The sequence below is a fragment of the Fonsecaea pedrosoi genome (genome assembly GCF_000835455.1).
Source record: "Fonsecaea pedrosoi CBS 271.37 unplaced genomic scaffold supercont1.7, whole genome shotgun sequence".
In the NCBI taxonomy this organism is placed as follows: domain Eukaryota; kingdom Fungi; phylum Ascomycota; class Eurotiomycetes; order Chaetothyriales; family Herpotrichiellaceae; genus Fonsecaea; species Fonsecaea pedrosoi.
The window spans coordinates 1472806-1486097 of record NW_013550609.1 but is presented as its reverse complement, the minus strand read 5'-3'; the positions used below and the strand labels follow the sequence as shown (position 1 = coordinate 1486097).

At 51.9% G+C, this 13292-nt stretch overlaps 4 protein-coding genes across 4 annotated transcripts; 2 read left to right on the top strand and 2 right to left on the bottom strand.

Annotated features, from left to right (window-relative positions):
• Positions 1 to 1410: 1410 nt before the first annotated feature.
• Z517_10590 (uncharacterized protein) lies at positions 1411 to 2342 on the top strand (the record flags this gene model as incomplete). Its single annotated transcript, XM_013424199.1, has 2 exons — positions 1411 to 1699; positions 1810 to 2342. 2 exons carry the CDS (start codon positions 1411 to 1413, stop codon positions 2340 to 2342), a joined length of 822 nt encoding a protein of 273 aa, XP_013279653.1.
• Positions 2343 to 2428: 86 nt separating this feature from the next.
• On the bottom strand, positions 2429 to 4591 carry Z517_10589 (uncharacterized protein; the record flags this gene model as incomplete). Its single annotated transcript, XM_013424198.1, has 1 exon — positions 2429 to 4591. One exon carries the CDS (start codon positions 4589 to 4591, stop codon positions 2429 to 2431), a length of 2163 nt encoding a protein of 720 aa, XP_013279652.1.
• Positions 4592 to 5721: 1130 nt separating this feature from the next.
• Positions 5722 to 8289, bottom strand: Z517_10588 (uncharacterized protein; the record flags this gene model as incomplete). Its single annotated transcript, XM_013424197.1, has 9 exons — positions 5722 to 6123; positions 6173 to 6256; positions 6315 to 6387; positions 6510 to 6718; positions 6769 to 7014; positions 7062 to 7496; positions 7554 to 7829; positions 7884 to 8055; positions 8126 to 8289. 9 exons carry the CDS (start codon positions 8287 to 8289, stop codon positions 5722 to 5724), a joined length of 2061 nt encoding a protein of 686 aa, XP_013279651.1.
• Positions 8290 to 10137: 1848 nt separating this feature from the next.
• Positions 10138 to 12591, top strand: Z517_10587 (uncharacterized protein; the record flags this gene model as incomplete). Its single annotated transcript, XM_013424196.1, has 1 exon — positions 10138 to 12591. One exon carries the CDS (start codon positions 10138 to 10140, stop codon positions 12589 to 12591), a length of 2454 nt encoding a protein of 817 aa, XP_013279650.1.
• Positions 12592 to 13292: the final 701 nt, after the last annotated feature.

Here is a 13292-nt window from a genome sequence, read left to right as displayed (position 1 = left end):
CCCAAAGAACTCACTCATCCGTGTTGCATTTGTTATATGCTGGGAGGAAGGGAGGAAACCAAAAAGCTAGCTGGAAACACGCACACAGGAACTTGCCGATAGGAAGCATCGGGAAGCATGGGAGGCAGGCGCATGACCGGGCGTTTCAATCTTTTTGATGTGTTAGTTGCATGAATGAATGCATTTTGCGAGCGGGCAAGACGAAGACATTACATTGCATAGCACGGAGCAAGAGAAAAGAGAAAAAAGAGACACCAGTTAGATCAGGACTTTGATTTTGTTTTAGCAGCAAGCCACTTGCACCCTGCATCTGTATCATTATGTATCAACTCGAGTCTATGACAGTCATTTTGAGGGTCCGGATCTCGTCGAAGTTGAGGACTCTTGCTAAGTAATGTTTGTATCACGCAGACACCGATCTGATCTGGTTGTTGATCTGGGACTGTGGTAACATTCTTGCCCCCGAGTCATCCGACGGCACGAGTATGACTACGACTACGACTACGACTGAGACGAATGCGTTCCCTCGGCCGTCTTGCCGTCCACAGGAAAGCGCTCCCTCCCGCGTGTAACCACTGCCGTGATGTCATTCAGACCGGAGTCCGTATGTACTTGCGTGGACCGAGCTTTGCGTGCTTGCCCAAATAGGTAAGTACGAATAATATCTTTTCGGCTCAGCCGAATTTCCCTTTTCGGATTTCCCAGCTATTTCCCAGCTGTTATTACGGGATCAAACCACCAACCCACCTACCCACCCACCAATGAGATCTTCGACGGGTGGCGGTCCTCGAAGCGGCCCCCATCCTGCGGACTCGGGGGAAGTATCCTCCCACCTGTGGGACGTTTTGTACCGAGTACTTGGTATACAGACCCTTGACGAATGAATGAGTTTATCCGTGTCGGATCGGATTGCAATCAGAGAAAAGCGAAACCACTTTCTGGCGGCTCTCCCGTGTACCTTATGTCCGAGACGTACATCTGTACATAGCTACTCGGTAGCTTCTTGGAGGGGTAGAAGATGCACACGGAGAGAGGAAATGAAGCGGTCATGGACAAGGGAAGATGTCTGGACTGTGGAGAAATCAGGCTTCCCAGATATAGTGGAGGCACGCAAATGGGTGGAAAAAGGTATAAAGATGGGAGCAAGGGAGGGGAGGGGAGATCTTTGTCTTGCAAAATACCACACCACATCTCCATTCATGGTTATTGCGCAGACTACGTACAAAAGAAAAGCTTGCCAGCAAAGCGAGGTGGGAGAACTAGGCACAATACAATCGTATCGACCGGCAGGCCGACAAGAGCAATCCGGGGGTGTCAGGATCCGAAGAGTTCAATATTCCCTACGCGGTTCCAAGTCTCAACGAACTTCGGCCAACCAGCAACTCCATCAGCCTCGTCACAGTCACAGCCATGGCGGCCAACACCATCGTCCTGATCACAGGCGCCAACACAGGGCTGGGCCTCGAGACAGTCAGGTCTTTACTCCAGTCACCCGGCAAAACATACACCATCCTCCTGGGCGGCCGGAGTCTGGAGAAAGCCACCACGGCTGCGAAGCAGGTCAAGGACGAGTTCCCCCAGAGTCAAAGCGTCGTGACGCCCGTGCAGATTGACGTCGAGGACGACCGGTCAATCAATGCTTTGTTCGAGAATCTGGAGCAGCACCATGGAAGGCTGGATGTGCTGATAAACAACGCTGGTGAGGCTTCTGTCCCAATTAGTCGAGCTGCACCTTTAGTCTCATCGTCCTGGCATCAAAGCTCGATAAAAAGACAACGCTGACCTTGATGCTTTCCTGTGCTTCGACAGGCGGCCAGCTCGAGCCAAGAATGTCCTCTGGTGAACTCACCATGCGCCAGATGTGGAACAAATCCTGGGATGTCAACGTCACAGGCACGTACATCCTCACATACACACTCATCCCACTCCTCCTAAAGTCCTCTGACCCTCGCCTCCTTTTCATCACAAGCGGGACTGCCACTCTCACCGAGAGCACAAATCCAGCGGTCATCGTCAATCAGTCCCCCGGGGAGAAGGGTTGGCCCAAAACCAACCGTGGCCTCACTGGGCTGGGGATTCCGGCATACAGGGCCAGCAAGACTGGAATGAACATGATGATGCGCGAGTGGGTTAGAGTCTTGAAGGACGACAATGTCAAGGTGTGGTGTGTGAGCCCCGGCTTTCTGGCAACGGGACTTGGTTTTGGCAACCCGGAGCGATTGAAGCAGCTGGGTGCATTGGATCCGAGTGTCGGAGCCGCCGTGGTGAGAGATGTAGTAGATGGACTGAGAGACCAAGATGTCGGATCTGTCGTGCGGAAAGACGGGGTCCAGCCTTGGTGATGATTGGAAGTGACCGAGCGAATTTTGCGCCATGCAAAGGAGATAACTTGTGCATCCAGCTCCGAGCGAGAGAGCTAATGGCATCCTCAATGATTTTCAAGCTCGCTCAGAGACGTCAGTGGACCATCTTCCCCCATGATCTGTGAGTCGAACGTCATCCATTCCATACTGTCAAATTCATTGCCCATGAAGTTGAAGGGGTCAAGAAAGCTAAAAGACGGTTCCTGATCGACCGGAAGATAAGACTGGCTCTCCTGAGACTGCAGCAATAGTAGGGCTGGGTCGAGCTCCAGCGAGTTGTGAGCCATGTTGGTCCGATTGCCACCAAGTGGGAAATGTTTGTTGGCATGATGCACATTCGGAGATTTAGTGCTATCCAGCACGAGACGGAGGGCAGACGAGACCCGAGCTGCATCTTTGCTCAGGTTGGACTTCTCCGTACAGATGACAATAGCCTGCTCGAGAAGAGCGACCACCTCCGCCTCGGTGGCAGCATCAACGAGCGATGGGACGCCCTTGAAAAGACTTTTGCGCCGAATGTGGACGATCAGGCAAAGTGTCATGACACCAAGCAGGAAATCGTTCATGGTGAAGTTTGTCAACATCCACCGTTCCATGTGCAATAAACCGCCTGGTTCCATCTCCTTGTACACGGCAATGAACTGGCTGACGAGTCGTGTTGCAGCATTCACGCAGGATTGTGTACTCGACAGGTTGCCGCGGGCCATATAGGGCCGATGGAGAACCAAGAGGCTCTTCAGGTAAATAAAATCGATATAGAGTCTTGTCATGATGGCAAATGGCGATTCTGCAATTGACTCTGACAGAGGCCGCGGCTTCAAAACTTCTGGAGTGATTTCGTGCATGCGTTGAATTTCTCGGTCGAGCTGGAGCACCTCTGCTTCCGTCTTCAATTCGAACGAAAGTGCATTCTGGTATACCTTTCCGAAAGCGTGCATTTGCCTGTCCTTGACAATAAACCAGAGGAGTCGGGTCATCTCGTTCTCCGCTCGGGAAGGAGGTAGTACCCTGGTATCTTCGTCGAAATCTGAATCCATGAGATTTCTCGGTGCTTTGGTGTCACAGTTCTCCAGGCAGATGGTGCTTGGGAGGCCGAGTTGAAATGAGATCATGAGGTCCATCTGCTTACATGTAGACCAGAACCGTCGACGCATCTCCCCTTCAAACACTGTAAAAGAGCCGAGAGAGTCAGGATCCCGGTGGTAGCCCATCTCGTGGGCCATGCGTACAACCATGGCCAATATGGCTCCCGCTTCACGCGACGGGTCGAGGCTTCGGAGATTCTTGTATTGAGCATATAACCCAAGTGCCTCAACTGTCAGTGGCTGTGGTTGGTAATACCCTCCTGCCACCAGGCACTGCGCGGCAGCTGTGTGAAAGTTGGAGCCGGCAGTGGTTCCTGGTTCATTGGATGAAACTCCTTGCGTGGCCTTGATCCAAGTGGCTATGCTGCAGATTGAAAATAGGATGGAAACCCAAAGCGGATTTACGCTCGTCATCTCGCACCAGAATGCTCGATACTGCCGCTGGAAATGATATGCATGAATGAACGGGACAATGAAAGTCTCGCCCTGGAAATAGACGGCGAGCAGCCGATCCACCTCTTGTCTTGGAGGGAGGTACTGAGATAGGACCTGTGGTAAGGGATAGTTGCCCGGGGATCCGAATATCAGCTCGTGGCCATTGCTAGAGGGTTCTGGTAGATTTTCGTTGTCGTTCGCTTGTTGACCATGAGCTACGCTCGCCAGCGCGGCCTTCAATTCCTGGATATCCTCCAGTATGGCTGACCAATGTGTCGATCCAACATATGTCGTAGAGGCGGTCTCCTCATGATTAATACCAGCCGTGTCACTGAAGAATGCCTCATGCGGAGTCACTAGTTTTGCGGTTGGTGGTGGTACCGTGTCGTTGCTAACCTGTGCCGCCGCTTGGTTTTCCATCAGTTGACTGACCAAGGCTTCCAGATGCAACAGCCTGTCTTCGGCCACAGAGGGACGGTTGCGGATCGAATTGCCGTGGTGCACATTTCCAGACGTACGAGGGTAATTGCAGATGGTATTGGTGCCTCTTTTCACACAACTGCCGCAGGGGTGGTTTCGGTCACATCGCAGTTTGGCGTCTTTGCACTGAGTGCACACATACGACTCTCGGGGCCGCCTTGTAGTATCCTGCAGGTGCTTCTTTGATCCTGAGCGGAACTTGCCAGTCAAATCTGTGAAGTTTGCCATTGTTTATGTGTGTGTTTGTGTGTGTGTCCTGAACCAGAGATATCGTCCCTCACTGACAAAGAAGGACGCTGCCGTAGGAAATGGGCTCTGCCCGCGATGGTGAGCAAGAAGGCACGTGCGATGTGACGCCGCCTGAGCCGACGTCGACTGCGTTGAAACCAGTGATTTTTCGAATGTGCTTGCGGTAGGTATCACAATCAAGCAGCGTTGGCATCGATGGTAGAGTCGATGTGGGCGGCGCGCGCTTTGTGGATGATCGACATGTCAGAAAAGCAGGCCGTTCAAGGGTGCATGGTTTGGGACAAATTGACGGCGGCTCGCGCCGCACCCTCAACGCCTACGTTTTCCCAGGCGACATACAACGTCAACGACAAATTAAGGGCTTTGAACAAGACGAGTGGATTGAATCCATTTTTTTTTGTAAGCTATTGGATCACTATGAGTGATCAGTACACGCTGTGTCGATGGTACAAAATTTGTCCTCCAGTAAAGTCCAAGCTCCGCCCCATCTCACCGCCATACATTGATTTCATAGAAATCCCTGCTCACATTTTTTCTTTGGAAAGCAAAAAAAAAGAGAAAAAAACATTGCAAGTATTAGGGGGAAACACCTGTGTAATAACACAGGGGGGCACAAGAAAAGCAAACAAAACAATTGACTCGGCCTTGGGCCCTTGGCCCAGCACACTCCTTCCCTGGCTGTCCAGGATGAGACCAACTTGATCTCAAAAGACCAAGTGTCCCATCCATTCCGTAAGTCAAGCAGGAAAGAAAATCCAAGCCGACAGGCAAGAAGCGGCCCTCCAGACCACCGGTATTGATCACCACCAACTGTCCATGATGCCAACATGGTGTGACCTGAAACATCGAAAGACGTCCAGCGCCACGATCATGTTGTTTTAATAACGTGGAAGATGAATATTGCCCATGTGTTCGAGTGCGGGATCTTGAAGACGATAGCGAGGTGCAACGCCCAACTCGTTCTCAGCACCAGGGGTGCCTCGGTCAAATTGAGAGCGGCGACGACGTTGTTCTTCACGGTACACCTGGCCTTGCCTAGGCGCGAAAAGTCCTATGAAGCACCACAGTCAGCACACCGAAAGTCGAAGACGAGATAAGAATAAGTATGCTCACGGAGAGAAGGTGCGGCGGGGACGACCGGCAAACGGGTCATAAGGATTGCGAGTGTCAATGAAGAAAGGAACTCGGCGACGTGTCGGTGATGTCTTGTTTGCAGAAGCCTTGGGAGGGCTGCTCGTTGTGGGCTTGTTGGCACGAGCAGGAGGCATGTAGACACCATTGCGGACAATCTCAGCAACGTTGAATCTTCCGGTGCGACGCATGGGACGGCGACGACGAAAGGCAGCAGCACCAGGATTTGGCACAGGGTACCAGCCAGGATTCAAACGAAGTGGGAGGTACAGACCAACATGCTCCGCATTCTCGACCGAACGACGCATCTTTGAGTGGTTGTCAGGTTCGGGAAACTTCTCCTCTTGCCCGGCATTTTGAACATTGCCGGCGACGAAGAGCTGCAAAGATGGTCAGCTGGGAAAGAAAGAGGGTACGCGATGACTCAACTTGCCTTGGGGCGAAAGCCAGGGTGCTCAAGCATGACGGAAGAGTTTCGAAACTTCTGGACAAGACAATCCTTTCCTTGAATGGCTGCGTGACATGGTGAGCTCATTGTGAAGACGGCACAGTGAAGAGAGGTGACACTCACTAGCATAAGAGACCTCGGCAATCTTATCTGAGGCGAAGCAGTTCCAGCGCTTGCCGGCGCGAGCAAGGACGAACTAAAACAGAAGTGAGTGACAGGAAGGACAAGTGAATATGATGGGGTCACCAACGGGAATGATTGACTGAGCCTGAAGAAGAGTTAGCAGCAGCAATGACGTAGAGGTAAGGAAGAACTGACATCAATGAAGTTGATGAAGGCATAGCCGACATTGCAGTTGTTTGCGAAATCTGCCAATGTTGTGAGCAATTGAGCAACTGAGACAGTGAGACAAGTTTCAACTTACCAATGCGCAGGTACATGAAGTCGTAGCGGCCACGGCTGGTGACATCAAGGAGATTCTTCAACATGGGTTGATCAACGCGATTTGGGATGTTGCGGAGCATGATCTGAACATGATGTCAGTAGAGGCAGCAAAGTCTGATGAGATGAAACTGACAGTGGTGCGGACATCAAGGCCAGCCTGGATACGAGCAATATCGACGGCGTTGTGGTTCATGGCTTGGTTGAGGCGACGACCATTGCGAAGACCATCACGCTGGATTGCATAAGCAATACGATCGTAGTCAGGATCGAAAGGGACTCGTGAGCGACCAGTGACAGAAAGTTGTTCGTGATGTTCCTCGTCAAGCTCGGTAACAACACGAACGTCAGGCTGGAACGATGCGACATCCAAAACAGCACCCTAAGATATGTCAGTCTGCTGGAGTTGGTCAGAGGGAGACAACATACATGGATGATGGTTCCGCGAATGACATCCTTGGCAACCTCAACGAGGTCGGCATTGAAGAATTCCACACGGATCTCGCGGACGTGAGTCTGGGTAGTGGGGATGGTATGAAAAGCCTTCACGTCACCACACTGTGCAAGAAGACGTCTGACCTCAGCAACAATAGGGGCTGCTTCAACCGGTGGTGCAGTGGCATGTCCATTGTAGTAGATACTGACGATGACTTGTCCTTCATGGTCGGTGACGAGGGACGGGTCTCCACCATTGTCCGAAGTGTACTTCTTTGCCTTGAGGGGAAAGATGTAGCTGTAAGGCAAGATGGCGTTGGCGACGTCCGCAGCTCGCTTTGCATCGCGAATATCAGCGCAGGACACAACGAAGAGGCCGCTGGAGATTGCAGTGGAGTTGATTCCTCTGATGCTTGGGAAGTACTCAATCTGCTGCCGTTAGTACATGCGTGTGAAGACGAGAGCCAATGGATTGGGTTATCTTACCGGGAAGTGGCGGCTGACGACCTGCGAAGTGAACTGAAGTGGCACACCGGTGACGACAAAGGAACGAGAGATACCCTCATCAAGACTGAAGACACCTTCAGTGATGTCGAAGTCATGGAGGAAGATACCAGCGACGTGATTGAAGGGAGTCTCATCAAGTTTCAGCAAGCCAAATCCATAGCGAGCAGCGTTTGGATTGACAGCGGGGACTTGAGAAGGACGCGGAGCTCCAGGAACGTTGACGGGGAAATACGCGAACTTAGCAGGCATGCGCGACTGCAGGGTTATTAGTGTATGTACTCTGTCAATGTCGATGCAGGAAGGTCTTACTCCAACGGTATCTTGAGCACGGTCAACGTATCCAGCCTGAGCCTGACCCTCTTTCTTCATGAAGCCATTGGACAATTTTGGAGTGAAGACTTCAGCAGTGGGAGAGAGTTGTTGGCCTTTGGCGGCAACAGGGGCGGTAAGGAAGACATCTTCTTCAGACTCATCGCAGACACTGAGAACAGTCAGTCAATTACTCAACAACATTGACGAGAGGGAATGCCAATGTCAATAGTCACACTTACCTGGCATGCTTGGGATTGGTAGGACGAAGCTTCAAGACAGGGCGAACGAAGTCAGAGACACGTCCCTTGGATCCGAAGTCGGCCTCAGGAGTGAACGCAGTCAGGTTGGTGGATGGAGATCCATGGTTGGTGTTCTCATCAGTAGAGTGAGGAGAGGAAGCCATGGCTGAGCCACGCGGAGGAGACATTGCTGTTCATTGCAGGCAGTTAGCAGGTGGCTCAAATTGAAAGAGGTGAGGATGGAAAGAGAGTGTCTGGTGATGTTTGAAAACTCGAGTCCAAAAACATCAAGTTTTCAATGCAGGCAACGAGCAAAGGCTCGGCAGTGAGAACCAATGCCACGGACGCTGGCATGAAGGCTTGGGAGGGGGCAGGGACAGTGATGACGGCCATCGCAAACTCGCATCTCTTGGTAGAGCAGTGAGTTGATGGGCATTGGATGAAACTTACCAAAAACGTGCAGAGATGAGGTTTTGGAATGAGGTGACGCTCTGAAAACAATGAAGAGAGTGTGCTGTAGTAAGGAATGTGATGAAGGAGGACGAATACCAAGAAGATTCGAGGGATTGATGGAGTAGAAGGAGTGTGATGAGGATGGTAAAGGAGAGAGAGAGATGGTAAGGAGTGAGGTGAGTTGGGTCGGAAAAAAGAAGATGCGAATTTTTTTCGTGGGAAGGAGCGGCTGGGAAACTCTTCACAACAACCCGCAACGGGAATAGACCGATTTCAAACGACGACAGGAATCTCGAATGACGCAGGTAATGGTCGTCGTGACGATAGGGAGAGGGAGCGACGGCAATGCCAAGTGAGAGTCGTCGACTTTCACCCACAAACGAGGCTTTCAAATCAATTCCAACCCTCCCAGCCGCTTTGGTCGGCGTCTTGCCCGTAGAATTTGTATGCGCGGCGACCATCCCACAGCCCTTACCTGCGGCAACGAGTATCTTCCACATGTGACCGATGTGAGGCCAAAGACTCCCATTGCGTTCTCACGGTGCACCTCACTTGCGACGACATCAGCGGCGGCTGGGTGTCTTCACTGAATTAGCGGCCCAGACAACGACGACATCATTGTCTCCGTTGTCTTTGCTTGCATGGTCCCAACGGTCTCAGCCACCATATTGATAAGCGGACGCATGCGCTTTGCGAATCCCTTGTTCATCCGGAATTGAACCTGGCCCTGAGGCTTGGACACACGACAACGGCTTGTCCACATTTCCATGGATCACGTCTTTGCATTTAGCTCATTCATGTTCTTCTTCTTGTCTTGTTGCACTGCTTATCCCAGCACAGAAGAGTCAGGATTGCTGACATTATTCTCAAGGCACAGGTGCAATGTTCTTGTCTCAACACAGCCCTTTCCCCTTGTCCTTCAGACAAACCAAACACGTTGCAGAGTGTCTGCTCTTGAAGCGAATATCCTCAAGCCCCACCTAAGCAGCGCGAGCTCATCAATACTCACAGACATCACAGTGAGCTTCTGCAATGCCCCGTCTCTCTTAAGAGAAGGATTACTTGGATGATGTTGGCATGATCTACAGAAGAGAAGGGAACAAGAGAAGTCGTGAGGTTGTTGCTTGAGGTTCTTGGCCAACTTCCTAACGATATATGGTTAGCGTTGTCCTAAGATGCGACTACATAGTATCTGACATATCGCTGTCATGGCAAGTCTGCCGACCTCAGTCTCTCCTGTTGTCAAGAAGAGGAGAATCACAGAGTCTACCATATTCTCCCTTCTGTGCAACGTCGCAAGGCGCTTGGATGTTCAACACGAAAAGAAATCATTACTATCCGACCCAATACTCTCACAGCTTTCTTTGTCCGATTGTCCTTTTCCCATGCCACCATAAGACAAGCCACGTGTAGCCGAACATTGACGCGAATCCAGTTCCAGACACTGGAAGCTAGCCTGCCCTAGGAGATCCAAGTGTTTCCAGAGATAGCATAGCACTTTTGACAATGCCGTCGGTAGCGCCCTACAGGAATGACATAAATAATGTGCTTCAGCAGGTATGGAAGACCTCGTCATCGTGCAATTCCAGGCTGACACCATAGATCAGATCGTCACCTCTTCATCGGAGGCAGACACATTAGACCAGTTAATCCCCTACATCAAAGACTACAGCTATGGCAACAAGACCGCCCATCTGCTCAGTCAGTTATCCGACCTTGCCGGTGAGCGGGAGTCAGAGATTGAGCGCCAGTGCAACACGAACCATCAGGAGTTTGTCAAGTCTGTCAATCAGCTGCTCCGAATTCGCGAAGGCACCGTTACTCTCACCAACGAGATCCTCGAGTTGAACCAGTCCATCCAAGCAAGCACTGAACGTCTCGTAGACCAGAAGAAAGCCCTGGTTGAGTCCCGTGGTGTTAGACAGAATATCGAAGACGCCCGGCATGCTCTGCAGGATTGTCTGGAAGTTTTGCGCCTGGCGAACCAGGTTCAGGAGCTTCGGGATCAGAAGAAACACTATGCCGCTCTGCGTGCACTCGATGAATTGCAGAGCGTCCACCTTCAGAATGTCACCCAGTATGAGCTGAGCGAGCTGATTCAGAAATCGGTGCCTGCGATCCAGAAATCCATTGCTGAAGCCGTCATGGCCGACCTCAACACCTGGCTATTTCGCGTCCGAGAAATGTCCCAGTATCTGGGGGAGCTCTCCTTCTACCATACCGACCTTCGCAAGCAGCGGCTGAAGGAAAGATCTGAAAAGACCCCCTACCTTGCCAGCTTCAAACTCAACTCTGCTATTGAACTCGTGGCAGATGAGCACGAGGAATTCGACCTGCTCAAAAGCGAGGACCTGGAAGTGGATTTTACTCCCTTGTTTGAAGCTTTGCATATCTACCGCTCACTTGGTCAGATGGAGAAATTCAAGACTGATTACGCAGCCAGTCGTCGGGCTCAACGCGATCTTCTCCTTTCAAACTCCATCTCCCTCGTTGACGACGAGATGGGTGATCTGCACACTCTCCTGGAAGACATAGCCGGCTTCGCCATCATGGAACGTGCCACAATGAAAAAAGTCCCCGACCTACGCTCTACCACCGAAGTCGAGGAGCTGTGGGACTCACTCTGCCAAACGGCAATCTCCTTGATGTCCAAGGCCCTGTCTGCCGTGGACAATGCCGAGCACCTGCTGAAGATCAAGAACCTGATCTCGTTGTTCATTCAGACCATGAACGGCTTCAACTTCAACACCGCGGCCATGTCGAATTTTGTGCTGGTGCTGTTTGATAAGTACGCTGAGCTGCTTAAGCAGCGGTTCAGCGAGGACTTTATCGAGATTGTCGGTACAGACGACTACATGCCCATGCCGATCCAGAATGCCGAAGAATTCGAAAAGGTCGTCAATGTATCCTGGTATACGCCGGATCGTCCAGTGCATGAAATGACTTTCCCGACTGTCTTCCCCTTCTCGCAAATGTATCCACTCTGTTGCATCGACATCCGCAACTTCTTGAACCAATTCTACTTCTTCTCGGCGCAGGAGGACAATGCGCCCTCGCCCCTCACGTCCAAGATCGATTCCCAACTCCTGACGTCGCTAGACGACCTCCTGACAACCAAAGTCTGTGCCAGCTTGGTGTCGAAGCTCTCGTCGCAGTACCTGGGCCAAATCGTGCAGATTCTGATCAACCTCTCGCATTTTACCACTGCCTGCCACGAACTCGAAACCCTGCTGGCGACGGCGCGGTCGTCCTCCTCGGCCCTCAGCGGTGGAGGGACCGTCGGCCCACCCGTCTCGTTGAAGGCCACGGCCCAGTTCAGCACTCACCAGAAGACGGCCGAGAACCGCATTTTCGAACTGGTCAACAGCAAAGTCAGCGACCTGATCGAGACGGCCGAGTATGACTGGCTTTCACGCGATCTCCCCACCGAGCCGTCCAATTACATCCTCACCCTGACGAGGTACCTGTCGAACATCATCAACAGCGTCTTGCTCTCTCTGCCGTCGTCGCTGAAGGACCTCATGCTGTTCAACGCCATCTCACACACGGCCTCGAGCATCCTCTCGCTCCCCCTGTCGCCGCAAGTGGACAGGATCACGACGGCGTGCATCGCTCAGATGGACATGGACATCCAGCACTTCCGATCCTATGTCGAGACACTGCCCAACAACAGCATCCTGCTCGAGTCGCTGGACGAGTTGATCCAGACGGTGGCGTTGATGAGCACCGACCAACCGGACGAGTTCTACGACATCTCGCTGCGGAACAAGAAGTACCGCAACGTCGACCCGCTCAAAGGTCCCCAGCTGCTGGAGAAGGTCGTGCACGTGGACGTCCGGTCGCCCGTCTCGGCCAGGAGCGCCGGCGGGCACGGACACGGGCTTTTCGACGGCGACAGCGGAAGGGACGGCGTGCACAGTCCGGGACTGGCGCACAGCGGGAGCACCGGGTCGAGAGGGGGCAATACCTTTGCCGCGTTGCAGAATCGGTTCATGCCGCATGGCGGGCGATGAGTTCTCTTAGCCACACATCTTTTTTTTTTAACGTTTGTTGTGTATGTCTTGTACATGTGTCGGCGCTTTTTCGCGTGGCTCCCTTGACTAGACGAGCCAGGCCAGGCCGAGCCAGGCCCGGTGCGCTTCTATCGAAATTCAAGATGGGTGCTGGAGCGACTTGTCCCACTGCAAATATGCCTGTACTCCATGTATCTAACCTATCTATCTACCTACCTGCTACCTACGTTCGTGGACCTACATGGCGTTGCACACACACCTACAGTATGTCCTCGTAATCAGTAGTCAGTACTCAACACTTGACACTCGGCTAGTAGAGCACAGGTACCAGATACCCAGGTCCTCACTCAACCTCAACCTCAACCTCGTGGGTTGTAACTCTGACACTTGTAATGGTGCCCTATATTTTTCCCCATAGGTATATCTATAGGTGTCCATGTCTATATCCATAATTATCCACCCATCCATTTTTCATCTACTCTCGACTAGTAGACAAGACAGTCATAGTCACATTCAAGTTCGGAAAAAAAACCTCCTTTCTTAAATGCATTCCTATTTACAATCCATAAACTGAAAACTCATCCATCTATTTATCTATTCATCTACCCAGGTACTGTTCTATTCGGGCCTTCGTAGCACATCGTGCGCATTTATGCCGATGGTGGGCGATGTGTCTCGCAAGGCTGACATGAAGCATTTGA